The 21,093-nt window shown below is 34.9% G+C and overlaps 1 protein-coding gene across 5 annotated transcripts in view; it reads right to left on the bottom strand.

The window, feature by feature from the left end:
* QKI (QKI, KH domain containing RNA binding) overlaps positions 1-21,093 on the bottom strand; it is a 159,008-nt gene that overhangs the window by 25,881 nt on the left and 112,034 nt on the right. For all 5 annotated transcript variants that reach the window (XM_034963217.4, XM_034963218.4, XM_034963214.4 and 2 more), the window contains exon 4: positions 12,741-12,884. In XM_034963217.4, the coding sequence (XP_034819108.1) occupies positions 12,741-12,884 (144 nt within the window). The remainder of the gene's footprint in view (positions 1-12,740; positions 12,885-21,093) is intronic.

Genomic DNA, 21,093 nt, shown 5'->3' with positions numbered 1-21,093 from the left:
TTTCTATATATTAAAAAGATAGTTTTGGCCTCAAGTAGAAAATGGATAGGAGGGAGCACCATGGGTAACAGACCTACTCCATCTGTGGAGATGGAGAAAAGATATGTGCTATTTGGAGGTAGAATCAGACAGAACTTGGTGATGATATAGATGGGAAGGAGTCAGGGCAGGAGAGAAAAAGGTGGAAGGAAGGTGGATGAGTCCTAGGCAACAAGTATCATTCTACAGAGAAAACAAGGGAAGAACTGTGATACGGGGAGGGCAAGGAAGAATGTGATTTTAGTTTTCAAAATGTTATGTATGAGATGCCTATGTGGCACCCACATGGAGGTGTTGAATGGCTGGTTGATTTGGAATTCCAGATTAGAAGCACACTGAAAAACAATCAGCACTGCAGTGGTAACTGGAGGCATGGTTACAGAACAGACTGTCCAGGAAGAACAAATTGGAAATGAGATACTTTAATTCTAGTGAGAGCATGACAGTTCTGAAGAGCAGACATCAAGTGATCAAAAAAGCAATTAAGAACACAGTAATTTTGTTCTATTCTCATTTACATTATGAAATCTAAGTCTCTGTATATAATGAAGTCTTGTTTTCTAGCCTTGTAAACTGCAGTTTTTCAATAGAAGTTTGTGAGATGAATTTCTTTTGTCAGTTGTTCAACGCTTGAAAGAAATATTCCCAAGTATAATTCCACAAATGCTAAATTAAAAAATCAAAGTATTTTTATTTAAATTGACAGGAGAATTCATAAATTACTGTCACAAAGTAAGCTAATTCCTAAATTAGCTAACTTTCTCAGAAATATTATATTCTACAAAGAAGGTTACTAAAAATAAGCTGAGGCCATGTCAGTTTGAAGGCATAACTAAAGATACTTTGATAAATACTTTTATATTTTATTTATACATTAAAGATTAAGTTTTTCTCCACAAAGTTTTTAAACCTTAAGAGAATTAAAAAACAAAACACATCTACTTATTTATATAATTTGGCAATATGGTTTCAGAGTTAATTCCCATAAAGGAGCCTTGTGATGAATAAGCAGGATAATTTAATAGTCACTTTCAAATTTTCCAAAATAGTTATTAAAAATACAACCAAAAATAAAGCTCTAATGAGCTACCAAAAGCTTACCTGAAATAATCTTAATACTAAAATGCTTATTTGAATCTTTTAATATACTATTAAAATGTCACAATGGTTACTATCTTAATTTTACTTATAAATATCAAAACACTAAAACATTTGAAATGTAGTAAAGAAAAATTAAATATGAGTTAAAATACAAGCAAATTAAATATAGTAAGGGACATGTGATTTCTGAATCATTTAATATACTATTAAAATGTCACAATGGTTACTCCTAATAATTTTACTTAAAAATATCAAAACACTGAAACATGTGAAATGTGGTAAAGAAAAATTAAATATGAGTTAAAACACAGGCACATTAAATATAGTAAGGGACATGTGATTTTCTTAATGTTTTTACTAATTCAAGTTCAATGCACCCTACTATAAAGTGAATGATTACAAATACTTTGCCTATATATAAGGAACATGATGCTACTTACCCACCATCAGAAGGGCATGCAAACAAATTAAAGTGATGTATGAAAATAATTGAACTAAAGAAAATACACTGAGAAATCACTCGCCTATTTTTCTAATAAATATTAAAAAATATGTATTGAAATTAATTTTACAGTATCTGTGTAGAATATCATACATTTAATAAAGAAATTTTTTAAAAACCCCAAACACTAAAATGCATTATCCCAACCAATGAGAAGTTTATGGGACATAAATATTAATATTTTATATAATTATATAAAAATATATATTTATATCAATTATAAAATAGTTTACATTAATATTTAAATTAATAGGTACAAGCAATTATAAAGTGTTACAAACTATGCAAATTCTGAGGGGTGCCTGGAATACAAAGTTAAAGTAAAAGGACTTCCTTTACAAATGCAAAAATATTTCCTAGGGGATAAATATTTAATTTAATAAATATATCCTAGGCCCTATTATTCTATGCCCAGGGTCCCTTTTTTTTACATTTGCAACGCCTGAAATTTAGAATTACAAGATGTCTAAACCTTTTGTCAACCTGAACAAAACCTTGTGTTGAAAAAAGCAGTTCCTCAACGAATCCTTACCAGAATCAAGAGGAGGATGTTATTCATACAGAGTCTCTGTTTGGGAAAGCTTGTTCAGTTCCCAGAAACAAGACATATTTTTTATCACCAAGGAGCCTGATCAAACTAAACATCCAAGTTTAAGGAAAAGCCCTCTGTTGTGTTTAAGAAGCCAGAGTCACTGCCAGGCAACATTACGGCTGGACAGACAGTAAGCAAAGATTTATATAGCTGCTCAATGATTTAGATAATTATGGTATGATGTTGAGGGAAGTCTTAAAACCTATACCTTGGCAAACTTCTTAATCTGTCTGTATGGACTGTCACCCAAATCAAATGGTACTTTTAATTATTTGTGAAAATTCCAGTTAGGACAATGTGCCTGTTGTCCTAATGCAGAATAAGCCACACACCTAAGACGTGGAGATAGAATATAAAAATTATGACCCTGATATAGAACTGGATTTTACTTAGAATTGTCCCTCTTCACAGGAAAGAAAATCAGCACATTTAAATTTCTGCAGTGCTTTTCTCCGCCGTCATTTTTCCCAAAGCAGCACATACCCATGAGAGTACCTTACACACAGCACACAAAGGTGATGGCTGTGATTCCAAGGAGCTCTGCAGAAATTACAGAGATCTCTGGTAAGGACTACATGGGTCTTTGTATTCTACACTTAAATGAGATTTTAGGACATTATCTGTCCATGACTCAAGTTTTATTAATGGTTCAACAGTTATCTTAGAGCTATAGGATTTTAATCAGATTATACTGATGTGTGATTACATACTGACCAGTAAAGATTAATATATAAACAAAAAATATATTGTACCTTAAAAAATTTTACTCTTTCTCACCTGAATTGAACAACTGTTCTCTCCTCAAAATACCCACATTTCCCTGGTGAAACATTTTTGAAAGACGCATCCACATTTTCAGGCCACTAGGGTTAGTAACAACCAAATTATTATTTGCTTAATGAAACTGTACCCTAATGGCTTGACAATGTTAAGACCTCCAAAAAGACCATGTTTATTTTGTTAAAAGTATTTTACAGTCTCAAAATTTTTGGCTTAAATTGTACTTCAGGTGTTTTTCTGAAGGGCAGATACAAACCACCAATGTAAGAACTACTATTACTGATATCTTGAGGATGAGTGAGGGCACGCAAAGTGTAAGTGATGTTCATCACCTTAGACATTTGCAGGAACATTTTCTCACTAAAAAGTCATTAACACCAAAATTTAATTCTTTTGAGAGACAGGGGAGAGCTGAAGCTCTCTCTGAAAGTACAGTTGTCCCTCATTATCTGCGGGGAACTGGTTCCAGAACACCAAAATCTACAGATACCAAAACCCATGAATGCTCAAGTCCATGATATAAAATGGCATAGTATTTGCATATAACCTACGCACATGCTCCAGTCTACTTTAAATCATCTCTAGATTATTTATAATACCTAATGCAACGCCCACATATCACTTCATTCATGTGGATTCAATGTAGTGCTTGAAGGATGCAAATTTAAATTTTGCTCTCTTTGAAACTCTGTGGAATTTCCTCATTGGTTGAATCCATGGGTGCGGAACCCATGTATATGCAGGTTGTAGTTACGTGCAACCTGAATAATCCAGTTTATAAACCTAAGTATCTTATTTATTTTCCAAAAGGGCTTTAAATGTTCTTACTTTGTGAGAAAAACTATGACAAAGATAAAAAATATGTATTTATTACATGCACTGAGTAAAATTAAAGTCAGTATCTGGTTAATGTTTGTTAAAGCAGAACAAAGAATCAGTATAATAGCATTATCTGAAAATATAGTTAAATTAAGATGGGAAATTTATATCTAGAGTTGTCACTTTTTTCCTCTAGAGACTTGGAACAAAATGTCTTTCCTCAAATGTGCTTCATTGTACCATATTTAGTGAAAAAACAAGCCTGAATAAGCTGATGGCCTGCATGGGAACATGGATCAACTCATTCTCATTAAGAATTTAAGAAGCTATCAGCCTTCTATACAGTTTTGCCTATATGAGAGAAAGCAAGGACTGGCTTCTTTCAAACCTATAATTTATGAGTTTATTCAAACCCGCCAAAAAGCTTTAAGTAAACGCCTCTCACATTTGAAAATTCCCATGGCAACTCATTTAGGTTGGCAGACAGGCAGTCCCAAATTCAATCCTTTTATCCTGCAGCTAAACCATTACAATGGTAATTCTGCTCTGACACTATGAAGAGACTGCTAATTACCACACTCTGGGTCCCCAGACAGATTTCCCATTCAGATTAAAATGGCTCTGCAAGGTAGAAATCAGTAACAACACCTTTCTTTACATGAGAGATGTTCTTTCCCATTACAGCTCTATCAAGGAGCCAGTACATTACCTCTAGATGTCTTTTAATATATGTTTTAATACCTCTCCTTCTCTCCCAATAAAATGAAAAGGAGGCCAACAATACCACAAATTTCAATGATCAATATTTGATCAAGGACTAAATAAATGCAGTACCATCAACTCATTAACAATTTGGTTAAAGAACTAAATCAAAGATAAAATTACCACATCTCTATGGTCATGATGTCTCTTACCTTCTCATTCATTAACTCTTAACATTTTCAGGTTATAATTAATACTCAGTTAATTATGAGTCAAATGCATATGGCAGACAGAAAAGAACCTTTGGGGAACACAAAATGCAAACTTTTAAAAAGTGCATTTTGTAACAGATGCCTTTCTATTATCCTAAATTTCTATAACATGTAGTGTTTTTTGAAAATGAATTAAAATTACTTTTGTCTTGATGAATATTTTCAAATGTCATAATAATCCTGATGACAACTTTAAATTTCAAAACCCGCAGGTGGAAATTTGTCGTCATGTATTAGATCATTTACTTTTATAGTTCTGACCTCCATGTATATAAAGAGATCAGCTATATGTTAACAACTGATCTGTATTCAAGTTCTCAAATACCTATAAAGTAAACACACAGAGAAAACAAACACACAATTTTACTCACCATAAAGAAAAAGACCTGTTATTTCAACACTTTATGAAATGTCTAGGTCTGCAGGCATATTGTGTGCCAAAGTCTGTTTTAACTTATGAGACAACATCAATGAACTTCAGTTGCCTGAAATCACTTAATTTCTGTATTACAGTCTAGCCCTTTCAAGCTTAGTACTCTATCTCCCCAATGGAAACCTTTTACCTCCCCACTTCCTATTAAAACTGTGGGAAAATTATAGTGAAAACAAGATACAGGATCCCTCATCTCTACTTTCTCAATCTTAATATCAGCATAATCCAGCATAACATTCCTCCAATTTCACCATTCTTGTGTGTTTTAGGTCTCTTCTGAGAAGATCACAAAAGATCATAGAATATGTATCCATATAAAGTCTTGACTAAGAAGTATCATGTATTACTTTCCAACTAGATGAATGAGGATTAACAGAAGGAGGAAGGATGGTATCTGATACCTGAGAAGCATTCCCATAATGTGTGCTCGTGTGTGGAGAGACAGTTTTATACATATTATTTTTTAGTAATGTTATATAATTTCATTTTTTGGGGGGGCTACTGTTCCTTGTAAATAAAAACCTATATTGACAAAATCATGACTAGCAAACAGGGTACATTTTGTAGGGAAGGAACAGAAGTACTCTCTGCTGGTATGGTGCCTTTTGGGATCACAAATTGAACTTGCAAATGACATGCAGTTGCAAGTAACCAGCCCATACATAGTTAAACACATAATATGCAAAAAGAGGAAGGAGGAACATGTATGCGCCTTTCATGTTCACATAATTAAAATAATTACTACCTTTACAAAGTCTCTCTAAGGCAAGTAGGCCATACTGCTTAGTACTATCTTTATAGAAAAGATGAAATAACTGGTATTTGGGGAGAAAAAAATAAAGACCTCAAAATTAAAAGAAGGAAAAAGTTACTACCATATGAAATGAAATAGAGTAAAACTTTTTAATGATGCCAAACCATGTTCATACAGATTGTATAAGCTATAACAGATGGATTACATACATAGGTATGCATGCATGTACATGTGTACACCAAATTCTTTTGCCCTTTCAGTGCCATCAAGAACACACTGGTGTGTATATCTTTACAATGAATGAATGGAGATTTTTACACACCTCTTTCAGTAACTGACAAAACTACAGAAAAGGAAAAAAAAAAGGGTAGACACAGGAGAAGATCTGAGTGTTTTCAACTATCTTCATCTATAAACAATACAGAATATACACCCAACTACTGCAGAATTCACATTCTTTTAAGTGTATGTGAAACATTCATCAAAACAGACCATATGCTGGGCTAGCAAAAAGTTATTAGATTAAAAAAGACGACCATCTTATCAAATACACACTGAGCATAACAAATTAGAAATCTACAGTATGATAAACAGAAAAGTCTCAAATATTTGGAAACATTTGGAAATAAAACACGGATCAAAGAAGAAATTACAAAGAAAATTGGAAAAAACTTTTGCACTGAATGATAATGAAAACACAGCATAATATTATTTGTTGGATACAGCTAAAACATTACTCAGAGAGGAATGTATATCCTTAAAAGAAAAGTCTCAGAAGTACAAAAGACAGGTCTCAAATCACTGATCTACCTTTAAAATGTCCCCAAGTAAAATTAAACCTTAGTAGAATAAAGATGTAAAAGCAGGTATCAATAAAACAAAAAAAATTGAGAAAAATCAACAAAACCAAAAGCTGATACTTAGAAAACGGTTGATAAAATTGATAAAACTCTAGAACTAGATTGGATCAGGAAGAAAAAAAAAGTAGATATTTGAAGTCAACCAATTTAGACTAGATAAAAACCTACATATAACTCGAGAAACAACTCTTGCCTAGTTATTTCATGTTTTGTCACCAGGAAACAAAAAGGAATGAAGTAAACTGATCATCAAAATCAAAGAAACATCTGAAACTAAACTGGTGTCATTTTCAGAGTAAACATGTTCTCCAGGTAAAATATTATTTGATTCTACTAATAAATGGTGTGTGATTATCTCAAAACCCTTATTACTTTTGCAGTATAATTACAATACTGAACTGTTCTCTGAAAAGAAACAAGTATAATTGCCCTTATAATGCTCAAGCTTCTCTGAGTTTGCACGCTTGTTGGTAAAAAACAAAGAAGTCTACCAGATTGTTTTGAAACCCAAATACGAATTGAAAAGATTTGAACTGATTTACTAAACATTTAGTTACATGTAAAGTTATGCAAACTGATGAAATATTACAATCTTCAAAATTATTTTAAAAATTAGAACTGCATCACAAAGAGAAGGAAGTACAGTCTTTAATCAGATTTATTAGTCTTTTCTGCAGATGGAAAAATACAAAATACTTATTACATTTCCTTATGAAAGTTTATATTAAGCAAAAAGTCTGCCCCTCCCTACTCCCCACCCTGCTAAGACCCTCAAGCCTGGACTAGATGTTTTTTGCTATACAACACCTAACAAAATGGGCACAAAATGATTAAAATACACAAAACTCTTTGTCTTTCTAAAAAAGTACTCTATCTTTCCAAAAAAAAGAACTTATTCATTCTTTATATGATAATGTAAATGGAATATTTCCCATTTAAAAAAAAAAACAGTTCAAGATGTGAACATTAAAGATAAAAATAAAGTTCTTACATTACAAAAGTATCTCATGTTACATAAGTATCAGAAGCTCCTTAATATAAAAACTGACCTAAATAACAAATAGTTATAAGAACCAAGAGATTTTACTCACATTTTTGAAATTAAAGGGCTTTAAAAAAAAGCCTATTCGAAAAAGCAAAGATCAAAGTTTGATAATATCCAGGGTTTGAGTGTGTGTTGAGAAATAGGCATTTTCCTGCAATACTGGCAGGACAGTAAATTGGTACAAATTTTCTGGAAGGCAACTTAGAAATTTTAACATGAATAAAATAATAAAATTTAAAATGCACTTACCCTTTAACCTAGTAATTCTACTTCAAGAGACTTATCCTTCAAGTATATATGCACAAGTTAATTAACTCTGCCAAATTCATGCAGCATCTCTTCCACTGAAGAGAAGGGAAATGTTCACTACTGGACATTCTGCCGCTGCCTATTTAGGAAGGCGCCTTTAGGGGTAATGGAAAGGTCTAAAGAACTACCATGAGGCTGGATGACTGAGGTGGAGTGGAAGACACGATCACTGCAGGTGAAGCAATATAAAAGAACCGAGAGGCCAAAGTACAGGAAGGATTATTTATAAACATAATAAAATATTGAAGAGGGAAAAAAATCCCGGTTCTTTTTCCTCTTGTGCCATTCTTTCTTGAACCCATGCCAGTGACACTTTTAACCCCACTGTTCCAAAAAAAAACAAATTGACTGGCAAGGTCACCAATGACCACTACTTGCCAAATCCAATGGCTGATGATTTCCTCTTCCTACCTAAAAGGTCTAAGCGTGACTTCCAGGACTGGCTCACAGCTCTCCTCCAAATCCAGGGGCTCCCCGCTTTGCTCTCCCTTGCTGGATCCTCCCTCTCTTCCTGTTACATGGTGAAGCACCCCAGGCTTAGTCCTCAATTTTTCTTCTATACTTATATCCAATTTCTTGATGATACATCCAGTCTCATGGCTCAAAAAGCTTTTGATCTAATGACAATTCTTAATTCTACATAATTCTAGGTTCCACTTTCTCACCTAATTCCTGTTAAAACCAAATGCCCATTCAACATTTGCTATCAACTTTTATACTTCCAAATCCAATTTTTTGACTTTCCTCCCAAACCTGCTCTTGTAAAAGTGTAAATAAATGACAACTCCAATTGCTTGAAGTTATCACATATCATATCACACCAAGTCTGTCAAAATTCCTAGCAGTTTTACCTTCAAAAAAATCCATGATCTTACTACTTCTCAGCACCTTCAACACTACTCCAAATCACTGTAATCTCTAACTTGAACTGCAAAGACTTCCTTATTGGAATCTCTGCTTTCCCCACTGCCCTCAAAGTCTATTCTCAGGCCAGCAGCTGGAATGATCCTTTGAAATACAAATTACACTTTGTCCCTCCTTTCCTCAAATTCCTCCAATAAATAGCTTCTCATCTCGGACTAAAACCCAATCTCCTTCCCATGCCTACAGGCCTTGGATCTGCCAGTGCCTCCCATCCCCACCGACTTCACCTCCTACTGCTCTTCGGCCGGCTCATTAAGCTCCTCACTGGACCCCTGGATACTCTCTGAACATGCCTCAGGGCCACCGCACTTTTCGCTAAGGTTTTTTCTTAGATGTCACCTTCTCTTACCAGCCCATATAAAATAGCAGTTCCCTAATCCCAGTTCTCTATTCCCTTATTCTGCTTTATTTTTCTTCGCAGCACTTTGTTAAAAGAGAATATTGCCTATATTTGTTTTCCTCATTGTCAGTAATCCAACCCCAATCAGAAGGTAAACTTCAGGATGGCAGGCACTTTGCTGGTCAGCTTTTATTTATTATTGGTGTATCCTCCACAGCTGTCACAGTGTCTCACCTACAGCAGGCATTCAATTAACATTTGTTGAATGAACTACAAGGCCCAGAGGTGAGAAGACTGAAGGTTTAAGAAATTCAAATAAATACAGAACAACTCAATCTGTGGTAGGGTGAGGAAGATGTGTATATATGACTGTGTGCTTTAGGTATAGCAAAAAGTAAAAAAATGAAACCTGAAAGGTAAGCTATGGCAAATCATGAAGAAACTTGTAGGCCATGCTAAGGAGTTTTGTATTCTTTTCTCAGAGTAAGAAGGCACCACTAAAAAATCTTTAAGCAGGGAAAGGTAACAATAGACTGCAAAGTAAAGATGGGTTTGAGAGGCCCCAGAAGAAGGAATACCAGTTGTGGGGTTCTGATACAAGCATGGTTTGAAGTAGGTAAAGGCAATGGGGATGAAGGAAGGTAAGCAAATCTGAGAGAGACAGAAGTAACCTGACTGAACTTGGTGTTTTTCGGGACCATGGTAACAAGTTAAAAAGTCTAAACTACCCAACAGAATACTGAAGGAACAAGAAAAGCGTAACTGAGAATTCCAAACCAAAAGACTGGCAATTTCTGTTAATCTACAAGGTAACTGGGCATCTGCTATTCAAACTGTCAACAATACAAAATTATGAACCTCACTATTAAAGGTACATTTCAAGATAAAATATCTGCCTTTGAAAATATTTAGGCAATGATAAACTAATGAGCCTTATGTTGCATTTTCATAGAAGTCAAAGCAACTTCTCTGAAAACAGTAACAGTGAGTTGGCAAGGAACTACTATTTCTGTACATTTTCTCCAACTTGAATTAATGCATTCATTTTATCATCAGCATTTGTACAGAAACAACAAACTTTTATAGAGCATGTATGTGCTAGGTATTATGCTAAGTATTCTCCATGTATCATCTCATTTAATCTTCACAAGAAGTATAGGGGTTTATAATGCTCCAATCTTTCTTTTCCCCCCTAAGGGACAGGGTCTTATTCTGTCACCCAGGCTGGAGTGCAGTGGTGCTATCATATAGCTCAACTTCTTGGCCTCAGCGATCCTTCCACATTAGCCTCCCAAGTAGCTGGGACTATAGGCATGTGCCACCAGGCCCAGCTACTTTTTAAATTTTTTGTATAAAGGGGTCTTGCTATGTTGCCCAGGCTGGTCTCGAACTCCTGACCTCAAATGATCCTCCCACCACAGCCTCCCAAAGTGTTGGGATTATAGGCATGAGTCACCATGCTTGGCCATGTTCCAATCTCATAGATGAGAAAATGAAGACAGTTAAAAGTCACAAAGCTGGGATTCAAAAACCAGGAAGTGAGTTCTCAAAAATATGATGTATTCTGTCTCCCACATTTATTTAAGTAAAAACCCAAATCATTTGATGCTTCAGGAAAATTCAGTTATTTTATGCATTTCTATAGTGAAGATGAAGGAACTGATTTTACCTTATGACAAGATTCAATCATTTATTTTTCAATTCACTATGTTATTGCTATGTGCTGGGCTCTGTGCTAAACACTAGAAATAACAATGGTAAGCAAGACAAGAGATTACAGGTGACTGGGTAAATAGAAAATTTAAAAGATGCTAACAATATCCAGTGGATCCTCAAACAACAAGGGAGGGTTAGGTTGTTAGGGACACAGACTGCATCAAAAATCCTTGTGTAACTTTCAACTCTCCCAAAATGTAACGAATAGCCCACTGTTGTCTGGAAGCCTGACAGTTGATCAACATATATTTTGTATGTTTTATATGTTATATACCGTATTCTTACAATAAAGTAAGCTACAGAAAAGAAAATGTTATTAAAGCAGTAAAAGTCGATGTTAAATAACTTTTTCTGATCATGACACTAATTGCCCAGTATACTTTCGAAAATCTCCTTTTCTATACAGTTTTTCAATACCACACAATTAAGGAAAATGAGAAAGATTCCATGGTTTAATAGTACACAAATATAGATTTTAGTTTATATTTAACCTGATCATTAAAAAATAAAATAAAATCTACCAACAGAATTTACATAAAACTCTCTTATTCCAAGGAATTAATTTCATCAAGTTAATGGGAAATGTTTATGATTTGTGAGTTTACTTGTTGAATAAACTATCAGGGTAATAAAGAATAGGCTATCTGGGAAATTAAAAACAGCAGGAACCATAACTCATTTATGTAAATGCCAATGCTTTTTGTTGGACACAATACTAACAGTATTCCTAGTTTTTTCTTTTCTTTTTTGAGACAGGGTCTCACTCTGTCACCCAGGCTGGAGTATAGTGGCGCAATCTCAGCTCACTGCAACCTCTGCCTCCCAGGCTCAGGCGATTCTCATGCCTCAGCCTCCCAAGTAGCTGGGATTACAGGTGCCTGCCATCACGCCCGACTTATTTTTTGTATTTTTAGTAGACATGGGGTTTCACCATGTTGGCCAGGCTGGGCTCAAACTCCTGACCTCAGGCGATCCACCCGCCTCAGCCTCCCAAAGTGCTGGGATTACAGGCGTGAGCCACCGCACCCAGCCCTAGTTTTTCCAATAGCAAATTAGGGTCCACATTTCCATATAGTTTTACTAATATAAGAAAAAAAAATTAATGGCCCAGAAAACCAGTAATTTATTTTTCATTTCCCGTTAAAAAAAAAATTATACTCTGGGAGTAGTGCAATTATTATTTCTAAAAATATTAAAGGGTTAAGAAACAATAAGGAGCCAACCCAAGGAAGGGGGGCAGAGGGAAGAGATGGGGGAAGAGATGGGGAAAGAGAAACCGGGAAGGAAGGAGAACTGATAACACAAAAGCATCTGGATAATTTCTTACGCGACGTCACCCTCCAAAACCCCTTTTAATGTCTATCTAAGGACCCCTAAATACGAACTTTACGTTTTTATTATATTAGAAATATTGGTCAGGTGTTTTTAATTTTATGCTTAAATAAAATTTCTAACAACCAATAACCTATTCCTTATAAACATTACAATAATTTAAAATAAACTGACAAAAAAGGACGAGGCCCAAATCTAAGGTCTGGAAATTATTACTTACTGCAGGTACCAATAATTTCTTCACTTCTTCAACTGCTCTCTTCAATTTGATTTCTGCTCTGTTCTGAGCATCTTCCACAGTGATTAGTACATGTAAATCTTCATTTAGATGCTCCCAATTGGGCTTGCCTCTATTTTGCTCCTCCTAAAAAATTTACAGAGTACATGATTAAAATTATTCTCTTTAAAGAGAGAGCACATCTTTCATAATACTAACCTGTTGTCAATTATTTCAGCTATGTTTGCATTATTTTGCTATGATGGCACAAGTCTTTGAATTATTTTTCTGGGTCCTCAAAGTTTGATTGAATGTGAGACTACTACTGGGTCAAATGATAATTAATCCAACAAGTATTTACTGAGCACTTACTATCTACCAGGCACAGAACCAGATGCTAAAGATCGGCCCCAAGTGTGCTCCTATGCACTAGAAGCATACATCATCATCATGTATGTAGTATCATACAACATACATCTGATACTGTCCTAACATTACCATGAAAAACACTTTGAGAAACATGTCATTATTTCTGCATTTTACTTATAAGTAAACAGAAGGTCATCAAGGTTAAGGGGGTCACCTCTCAATGTTACACAGCTAACAGGCTGTCAATTTAGGAGCTGAATCAAAGTTTTCATTCTCTAATTCAGTGATCTTTCCACTTCATTACAACTGCTTTTAATGACATTGGTTGTATTCAGCATTAGAAAAGGTATTTTGCATATAGATGTTATTGTGTAAGATGACTACCACTTGTTTTAAGTATTTCATGCAGTAATTATGAAAATAGTTTTATCTACATTCCCATCAGACCATACCTTAAAATTAACTGTAAGGCTACTCTTTAATTATATCGTCATAAATACTAGTTTCATAGAGAATATCTATATTTCATTTCCTTAACGTCTTCTAGTAAGAAATATCCCCATGTTGAAAACCTGGTCAAGCTACAGGGAGGTTAAGTAGAGTTGGCATAATTTCAGAATCGCTGTTTTAAGTTTTAGAGAAAGTGTTTTTAAATAAAATAAGAATATATAAGTAGTATATAAATGGTAAATATAAATGCACCTGGCACACAGCAAGGTACCACAGACAAACAATAAATATCTGCTGTTTTTGGACCTTTATTTTAGAAGTTACTATTTACCTAATTGTTAGATTCCAGTAAAAGAAAATAAAGCAGGCATAATAAAACTGCTTTCTGCAACAATTCACATGATTGAGCTTAGCCAATAAGGCTAAAAATAAATTTTAACAGTAAATGCTTCTGCTTTATTTTTAATCAACACATCTTTAGGGTGAAAATGCATCCACATATTGTAAGGGGATACAGGGAAAAAAAAAAAAATCAGACACAGTCCTATGCTGGGCCATCTATGTATTTCCAAAGAGTGAACTCTGAGTCAGCACAGCATTTTACAGGGGTACCATCTGTCCGACACTGTGTGAACCACCAGCTCAGAATATCTGACTGTTTCAACATAAGGTCACATTACATTCTTTTTGATGATGTCATATCTTTACAAAGCTAGGTTGTTAGCGGTTGCTGTAATAAAAATCAAGAACATACAAAAATCAATGTGGAACAAGAAAAGAGGGTGGCAGTACAAAAATCTGATTCCAAAGTTTGAGAATTTGAACAGCACCCAAGAAAATACAAATGCTATTAGTAAAAATGTGGTTATTTACAAATAAAATGCATAGTCTGTTTCAATTCACTGTTTTTAATATAAACACTAATTAAGTTGTTTGTAGAGTAAATATTTAATAAACAGAACTCTGAAATATTTCTTTTTGACTAGGGTACACCATGCAAACTAAGTGGGAAACCAAGGAGTCAATGAATCAAGAAACTGGAAACCTCAGGGTTATCTGTATGGCAAGAAATAAAATATGTATTAATATCTCTAACTGTGGCAAGAAAAATTAGTTGTTTTGTTATCCAGATTTCAATTGTTATGTTCAAGAATGCTAACAGTATTTTCTCACCAAAATTTGTAGTTTTTATTTATCTTTTTTTTTTTTTTTTTTTGGAGAGAGACCTACAAAAGCTACTAGTCTGGTATTATTTGGAAGGCCTAAAAGTGCACCTATTTGACTAAACGCATATATATGAGGGACTTCTGCTTCCAGGCAAGATATAGTAACAGGAACCAGATTCACCTTCCTGCTGAAACAACCAAAAAACTGGCAAAACGTATCAACAAGTTTCAAGCCACTGGACATCAGACAACTAAGGACAAATGACGCAGAGTTGGGAACAACTGAGGTGAGCCTATAACTGCCCCCACTCACTGGCTTGAGAGTCTCCAGACAACTCCATGAGGAGACTAAGCAAGAGTCCAGGGAAACCGAGGCAGCCAAAGTTCAGAGAGTCCTGGGAGAGCTGCCACTCAAATATTCAGCTGAACCCTGATCGTTGCATACTTGAGAGAAAATTCCAGAGGCCAGGGAAGGAACCACCCAAAAGGATTCCAGGTCAAAGTGCCTGGCTCTAGAAAAGAACAAGACTGAAAGACTTGAATGATTCCCCACGGGTAAGGGACACAGAAAGGTCTTGCCTCAGTGGTAGGAAAAAACTAAACCTAATCTAAGCATTGTTCCAGTACAACTAAATACATTTTAAAAGTAAGACCAAATGCCTTAAATTATTTCCAACTAACTTAACTGTGTCCCAGGACAAAGCTCAAAGATATTTATAGGAATATAAAAATATCCACCCAACAAGGTAAAAGTCTGGCATACAATTAGAAATTAACGGGCATGCAAAGCAGCAAGAAAAATGCAATACATGAGACCACCTCCCCCCAATCAATTCACTCAAACCAATCTAGAAGTGATACAGATGTTATTATAAATAGACAAAGACATTAAAAGCTCTGTGTGTGTCAAACACTAATGCATATAGATACTAATACAATGAAAACTGAGGAACATTTATAATCAAATATATTTGAGAAAAGCTTAAGAATAAAAACTAAAATTTGACTTGCCACAGAAACCTCTATACATGGAGAAAAGCCAGAGAATTTAAAAGGAATAATTATTTTCATGATAGAAACAAAGTTGCAGTATTATTTGCCATTTTGCTTTATTGCAAGAATACATTTTTAAGGTGTAAAACACCTTGGCCAATGCGTACTCTTACTAATTCAACAACTTAAATGATAATTAAAAATATAAAAATAGGAGAAAGCTACATCTACCCTGTTTGCTTCAAAATCAACATTTTTGCTTACACTTTTAAAAACAATTGAAGGAGCAAAAATTTTCAAAGATGGAGAAATTAATGGAATCGTGTACTTACACTCCCACCAAAAATTCTTCTACAACACTGCAGAGTTTAAAATGTACAAACTCAGCCGGGCACAGTGGCTCATGCCTGTAATCCCAGCACTTTGGGGGGGGCCGAGGCAGGAGGACTGCTTGAGCCCAGGAGTTCAAGGCCAGCCTGGGAAACAGTCAGACCCTGTGTCTATTATAAATAAATAAATAAAATGTCCAAACTCGTAAGAAATAAGAAAATGGGAAAGGAAACCATTTAAAAATTAAGAATCTAGAAAGCAGATGGTTAACTTAAAATTTACCTGACTCTAGTTAAGAAAGAAACTTATTTCCTTGCAATCCACCCCAAAAATACTGAGGAAATGGGCAGCAGTGAAAACAGGGGTGAGGGTGGGGCTGAGATTGCAGGACTAGATGAACTCTCATTAAAAAGCAGTTCAATCCCCATATCCCCTGTCCACAAATGGCTAGCTATCAAGCACTCCCTAATTCCCAGCAGTAGACCAGAAACTGATTCTGAAAGGAAGTAAAACACTTGCTCAAACTGCATTAGGAGAACAGTTGACAGGGTAACTTCCACTCTGACAGCTGGGCTGGCTGGCCATCTCCCCTGCTCCAAATGCAGAGCAAGGGAACCCAGGCCCACATCTTGGGGACAGGAGACTTGAACAACTGACCCTTCAGAGAGTTAATAAAAGACGCTACAATGCTGAAACAAGAATGCTCTATTTAAAAATTTTGAATACAAATAGAAACTCCTGCAACTAAAAACATGAGAGCAAAGATGAAAAATTTGATAGAAGGTTGGAAGACAAACTGAGGAACTCTCCAAGTAGCAAAAGACAGAGATTAAAAAAAAAATGGTGCAGAACTGTATAATATTAGAGGACTAGTCCAAGAGGTTCAGAAACTGAAATGACGATGTCCAACTACCAATATAAAGAAAAAGAAAGCAGAGGGAGAAAAATCATCAATGTTATATATTTTTCGCAAAACTGAGGGATCTGAGGTTCCAGATGAAAAGGACCCACTGAGTTTTCACCACAAGGAATAAATGAAGCGGACACTTCAAAATCAAACAATGTACTAAAAGCACCTCTTTTAGTGTTTTGGAGGGGGTGCAGTGTGAAGAGACCGACCAACCCGTTTTCCACATCAGGCCTCAGAAAATCTTTCATCCATGTGCATATCAAATGTCACACAAAAAAAGGCTTTGAGGTCATGCTACGCAGAAGCCATATTCATTCTACGGTAGTCCATTCCAGCTCAAGAAGAGTTAAATTCCTTCAGTGAGTTTGCAGCTTAGTAATTATTTAATACAAATACTATCTCTCCCTGTGATCTCATTCTGTTTCTTAAGCAGATTATAAAGGCAATCTGGGATTGGCAAATTTTATAGAGAAATCAATAAAACACACCCCAAAAGGTCCTCTTTTAGTCATAAAGTAAGTATAGATGCAATTATAGGATGGTTACTTCTGAACTCAAAATATCCATAGTAAGAATCCACACACAAAACCCATTTTCTCACTTAAATACATCAGGACAAAGAAAAGGTTGACATAAGCAGACAGGAGGGATGACGATATGGACGCACATCAAAAATGCTGTATTTATTAGAAACTGTGTTCTACGAGGCATTCGTTTCTTTTTCCAATTATGTTTCAAACAAGCTTTCAGGGGTTAATAGCTGAGATACTGATGTGGAAAAAAATAGCTCATGACTACTATGTCTGTTTTACAGTTACCATTTGCAATATCATTTCATAATATATGTGCTACTAAATCTTCAGCAACATAGAAGAACACAGTTTTGCATCAATATAATCCCAAATTTACATTTTCCAGCACAGTGCTGCCCCCTGATTTCTAGACCTCCAAATTCAACTGCCAACTAGAAATGTATACTTCAATCTCTAAAGCAGTCTGAACTCCACATGTCCAAACTGGGGTTCATACCTCCCTGCTGCAAATCTGTCCACAATTAATGTCTCAGCTATTACTCATTCTGAATGAATTTTCTGAATCAGCGTGGATTTTTAGAATTTGAGGCTTTGTAGGAAATCTCTGAAACACAGTCATGGCTTACTTGTGCTCTGACAGAGACTGGCTGCTGCACATGCACCCATTCACATCTATCCACACTAATCTGAAGTGCCGTGTTCATTCACTTCCCACGATAGGCTCAGATTTACTCCATGCTGTATTACTGGCCATTCCCCAAACATGCATTTTGACACCCATAAGTTTATGGAAGCTATCGCCTATGTCTAGAATGCCTCCTTTCCCTTTCTTTAATATTTACTTTTATTTCTTTTTTTTTCTGTATTATATAGTAACTTAGTTATCTGCGCATTGTCTTTTACTAGCTATTAGAAAGTTTGCTCCAAGTTGAATATCAGAATCATCTCACTGATTTTCATACTCTTGACAGTATGTACACATTGATTTTACACATATCTGGCTCTAAACAAGTATTTACTGAATTGAATAATTGAACTTTTATGATTGAAGAGCATCATTCAAATCAAATATCAAACTGTGCATGAATATGCTGCAGCTTTCCCACAGTGCTCTGCTGTACTAATGATTACTGTGCCTGTTTAGTTAATCCCTCATATATTCACCTTTGCTCCTGTATCTTGGTTTCTGGGACGGCTTCTTTCTTTCTCCTTAGTTACCAGGTGTACATGACAATCTTTACTCCATTTCTTGTTCTCTTCTAGTCAATTCTCCCAGATTTTCTACAATAACTATTATGAGGTCTGGTTTTCACAACCCATCAGTCTGCTTATCTTTTACTCTAAAACCTCAATGCTACCTTGTTTTGATGTATCAGAAGAACAGGAGACAAGATGGGTCAAAAGTATTTTTTAAAACTGCAAGACTAAAGTTCTATCTCAATATAACAGCAAAGTGACAGCAAAGGCAAATTACATATAAATACTATATGTATAAATATGTTCAGAGCTCAAAACCACTAACCTTCCATCTTTTAAGGTAGGGTGCAATAACAACAGAGGTTCCATGGAAATGGAAAATAGCTCTATTTATACAGCAAATTAAAATATAGTAGCTTGCTAAGCAACTTTATAATTCATTCACACTTGATGGCAGAGCAGATAGTCACAATTATTAATGATTATCATGGTCTATATTCTTGACAAGTATACTATGGTGAGATAAATTAGACTTAGGTGATGATAAGCAAACTTAAAAATGAAAATGATGATGGCAACTAACACTGCTTGCCAAGGACAATGCTAAGCAATATAAATACATCACCTCATTCAATCCTCGTAAGTTACATGAACCTGGGACTATCGGTCTTACCAACATTTAACATGATTTAGTCAAGTCAGGCAGTAAGTGTTGTACCACCAAGCTACCATACCTAGCCAGAGCAACTTTACAGCATGCACCCTCAACAACTAATTCCTAGCACAACATATCACCTACATGAGAAATTGACCTAAAACAGCATCATAAAATAGTGAAAAACCAGAAACGGAACACAGAATAGTGGAATCTCTAGAATTTTTTACTTTACCTTTTTACCTTTAAATATTTTTGTGTAGAATTCTAAGCACATCTTGTCCTCACAGAATTTAGAGCTAGCGGGGACTTTGAAGGCAGATAAAGGGGTAGATGAGATTATTTAGTAGATTTGGTTTTGTCTTTCTATATTTGTCCTATCTCCTAACTTCATGTCAAGTATTCTTTCTCCATAAATGAATTTCTGAGTAAGTCACATCCAGAATAATGTCAAGAACTGGGAGAAAAACATCTGGTATAACAGATCTCTTGCACCTAGGGAGAAAAATGCTTTCTCCCTAAATGAGAGACTCACCTATCAAATTACAATGATACATATATACAAAAAGGATAAATCTGTAGCTATTTCACTTACATAAAATTCCTCTAGTCTTTAAAGTTTCGAATAGGTGAGGTTGTTAAAACTAAAATTAGATCTTAATATACAATGCGTATTTCCAACATTATTACTAAGCTAGGACTAATTAACACCATTGTTTATAACTAAATTTTACCACTTTTCAATAAAACAACTTCCATTTCATTTTTGAAGCCACTGTATACAGTGATGTAAAACTACAAAGTAAAAAAATAATCTCAACATTTGAGAAATAAAGTATTTGTTTTGGATTTTTGAAAAACTTTATGAATCGCTGCCCTATGAAGTTTAAAAGTATGCTCTAATTACAATATCTGTTTGAACAACAAAGGGATTCTATAACATGAAGCATTAGAGCATACTGATTGTCCCACCCCTGCTGACAGACTCTTTTAATTATGCATTTGTAGTCAAGCAAATGAGCACAAGACTTCTGCTCCTACTGTGCTCTTAATGTGAAAGTTCATACGCCAAAACCCCTCCAAACAGAATTCAAAAGTGTTACATGCTGACGAAAACCAAGGTTCCAATAACAGGCGTATTGTGAATATATACATTTTAAGACAAATATTAAAGCTTAGACATATTACCATCTCCAGTTGTGCATATAATCTTAGATTAGTTTAAGAAATGTTCATTGAGAAACTGGGCATAAAGTAGATTTCACACAATTTAATTCCTCACTGACTCAGTTATAAAAGCAGCCCTCAAAAAACTTTTAAAAACTTGAATGTGAGTCCAACAAAAACTACACTTTCAAAGCAAATTATTTTCTAATAAAGTATGAAGACTAGGATAATTTTACATTCAGTCCATTGAAATCATCATCTAGGAAGTCATTCAGCAGGCATTCAACAAATACTTATTAAATTAAGCAAAAAGGAACAAGTTCCTAAATTCAAATAACTTTTATTGTTTTTTGCCAAATAATTTCCAAGTTAAAAACAACAGGACTGTAACATCTATCTCCTACAGACACAGTACTTATTCACTGCCAGGTATGTCTTCCAATTTTCATACATTAATTCCACTAATTTAATTGTTAATTACTTTATGTCTAAACTAAATTTATATAACTCCAGTACTAGCCAAATACTATTCTGGCCCCACGATGACCAAAATGAGTGAGATTTCTCTAGATATGAGCTGCTTTTA

The sequence above is a fragment of the Pan paniscus genome, chromosome 5 (genome assembly GCF_029289425.2).
Source record: "Pan paniscus chromosome 5, NHGRI_mPanPan1-v2.0_pri, whole genome shotgun sequence".
Lineage (NCBI taxonomy): Eukaryota > Metazoa > Chordata > Mammalia > Primates > Hominidae > Pan > Pan paniscus.
The sequence above is the reverse complement of the archived record's forward strand: the minus strand, read 5'-3'. Positions and strand labels throughout refer to the sequence as shown.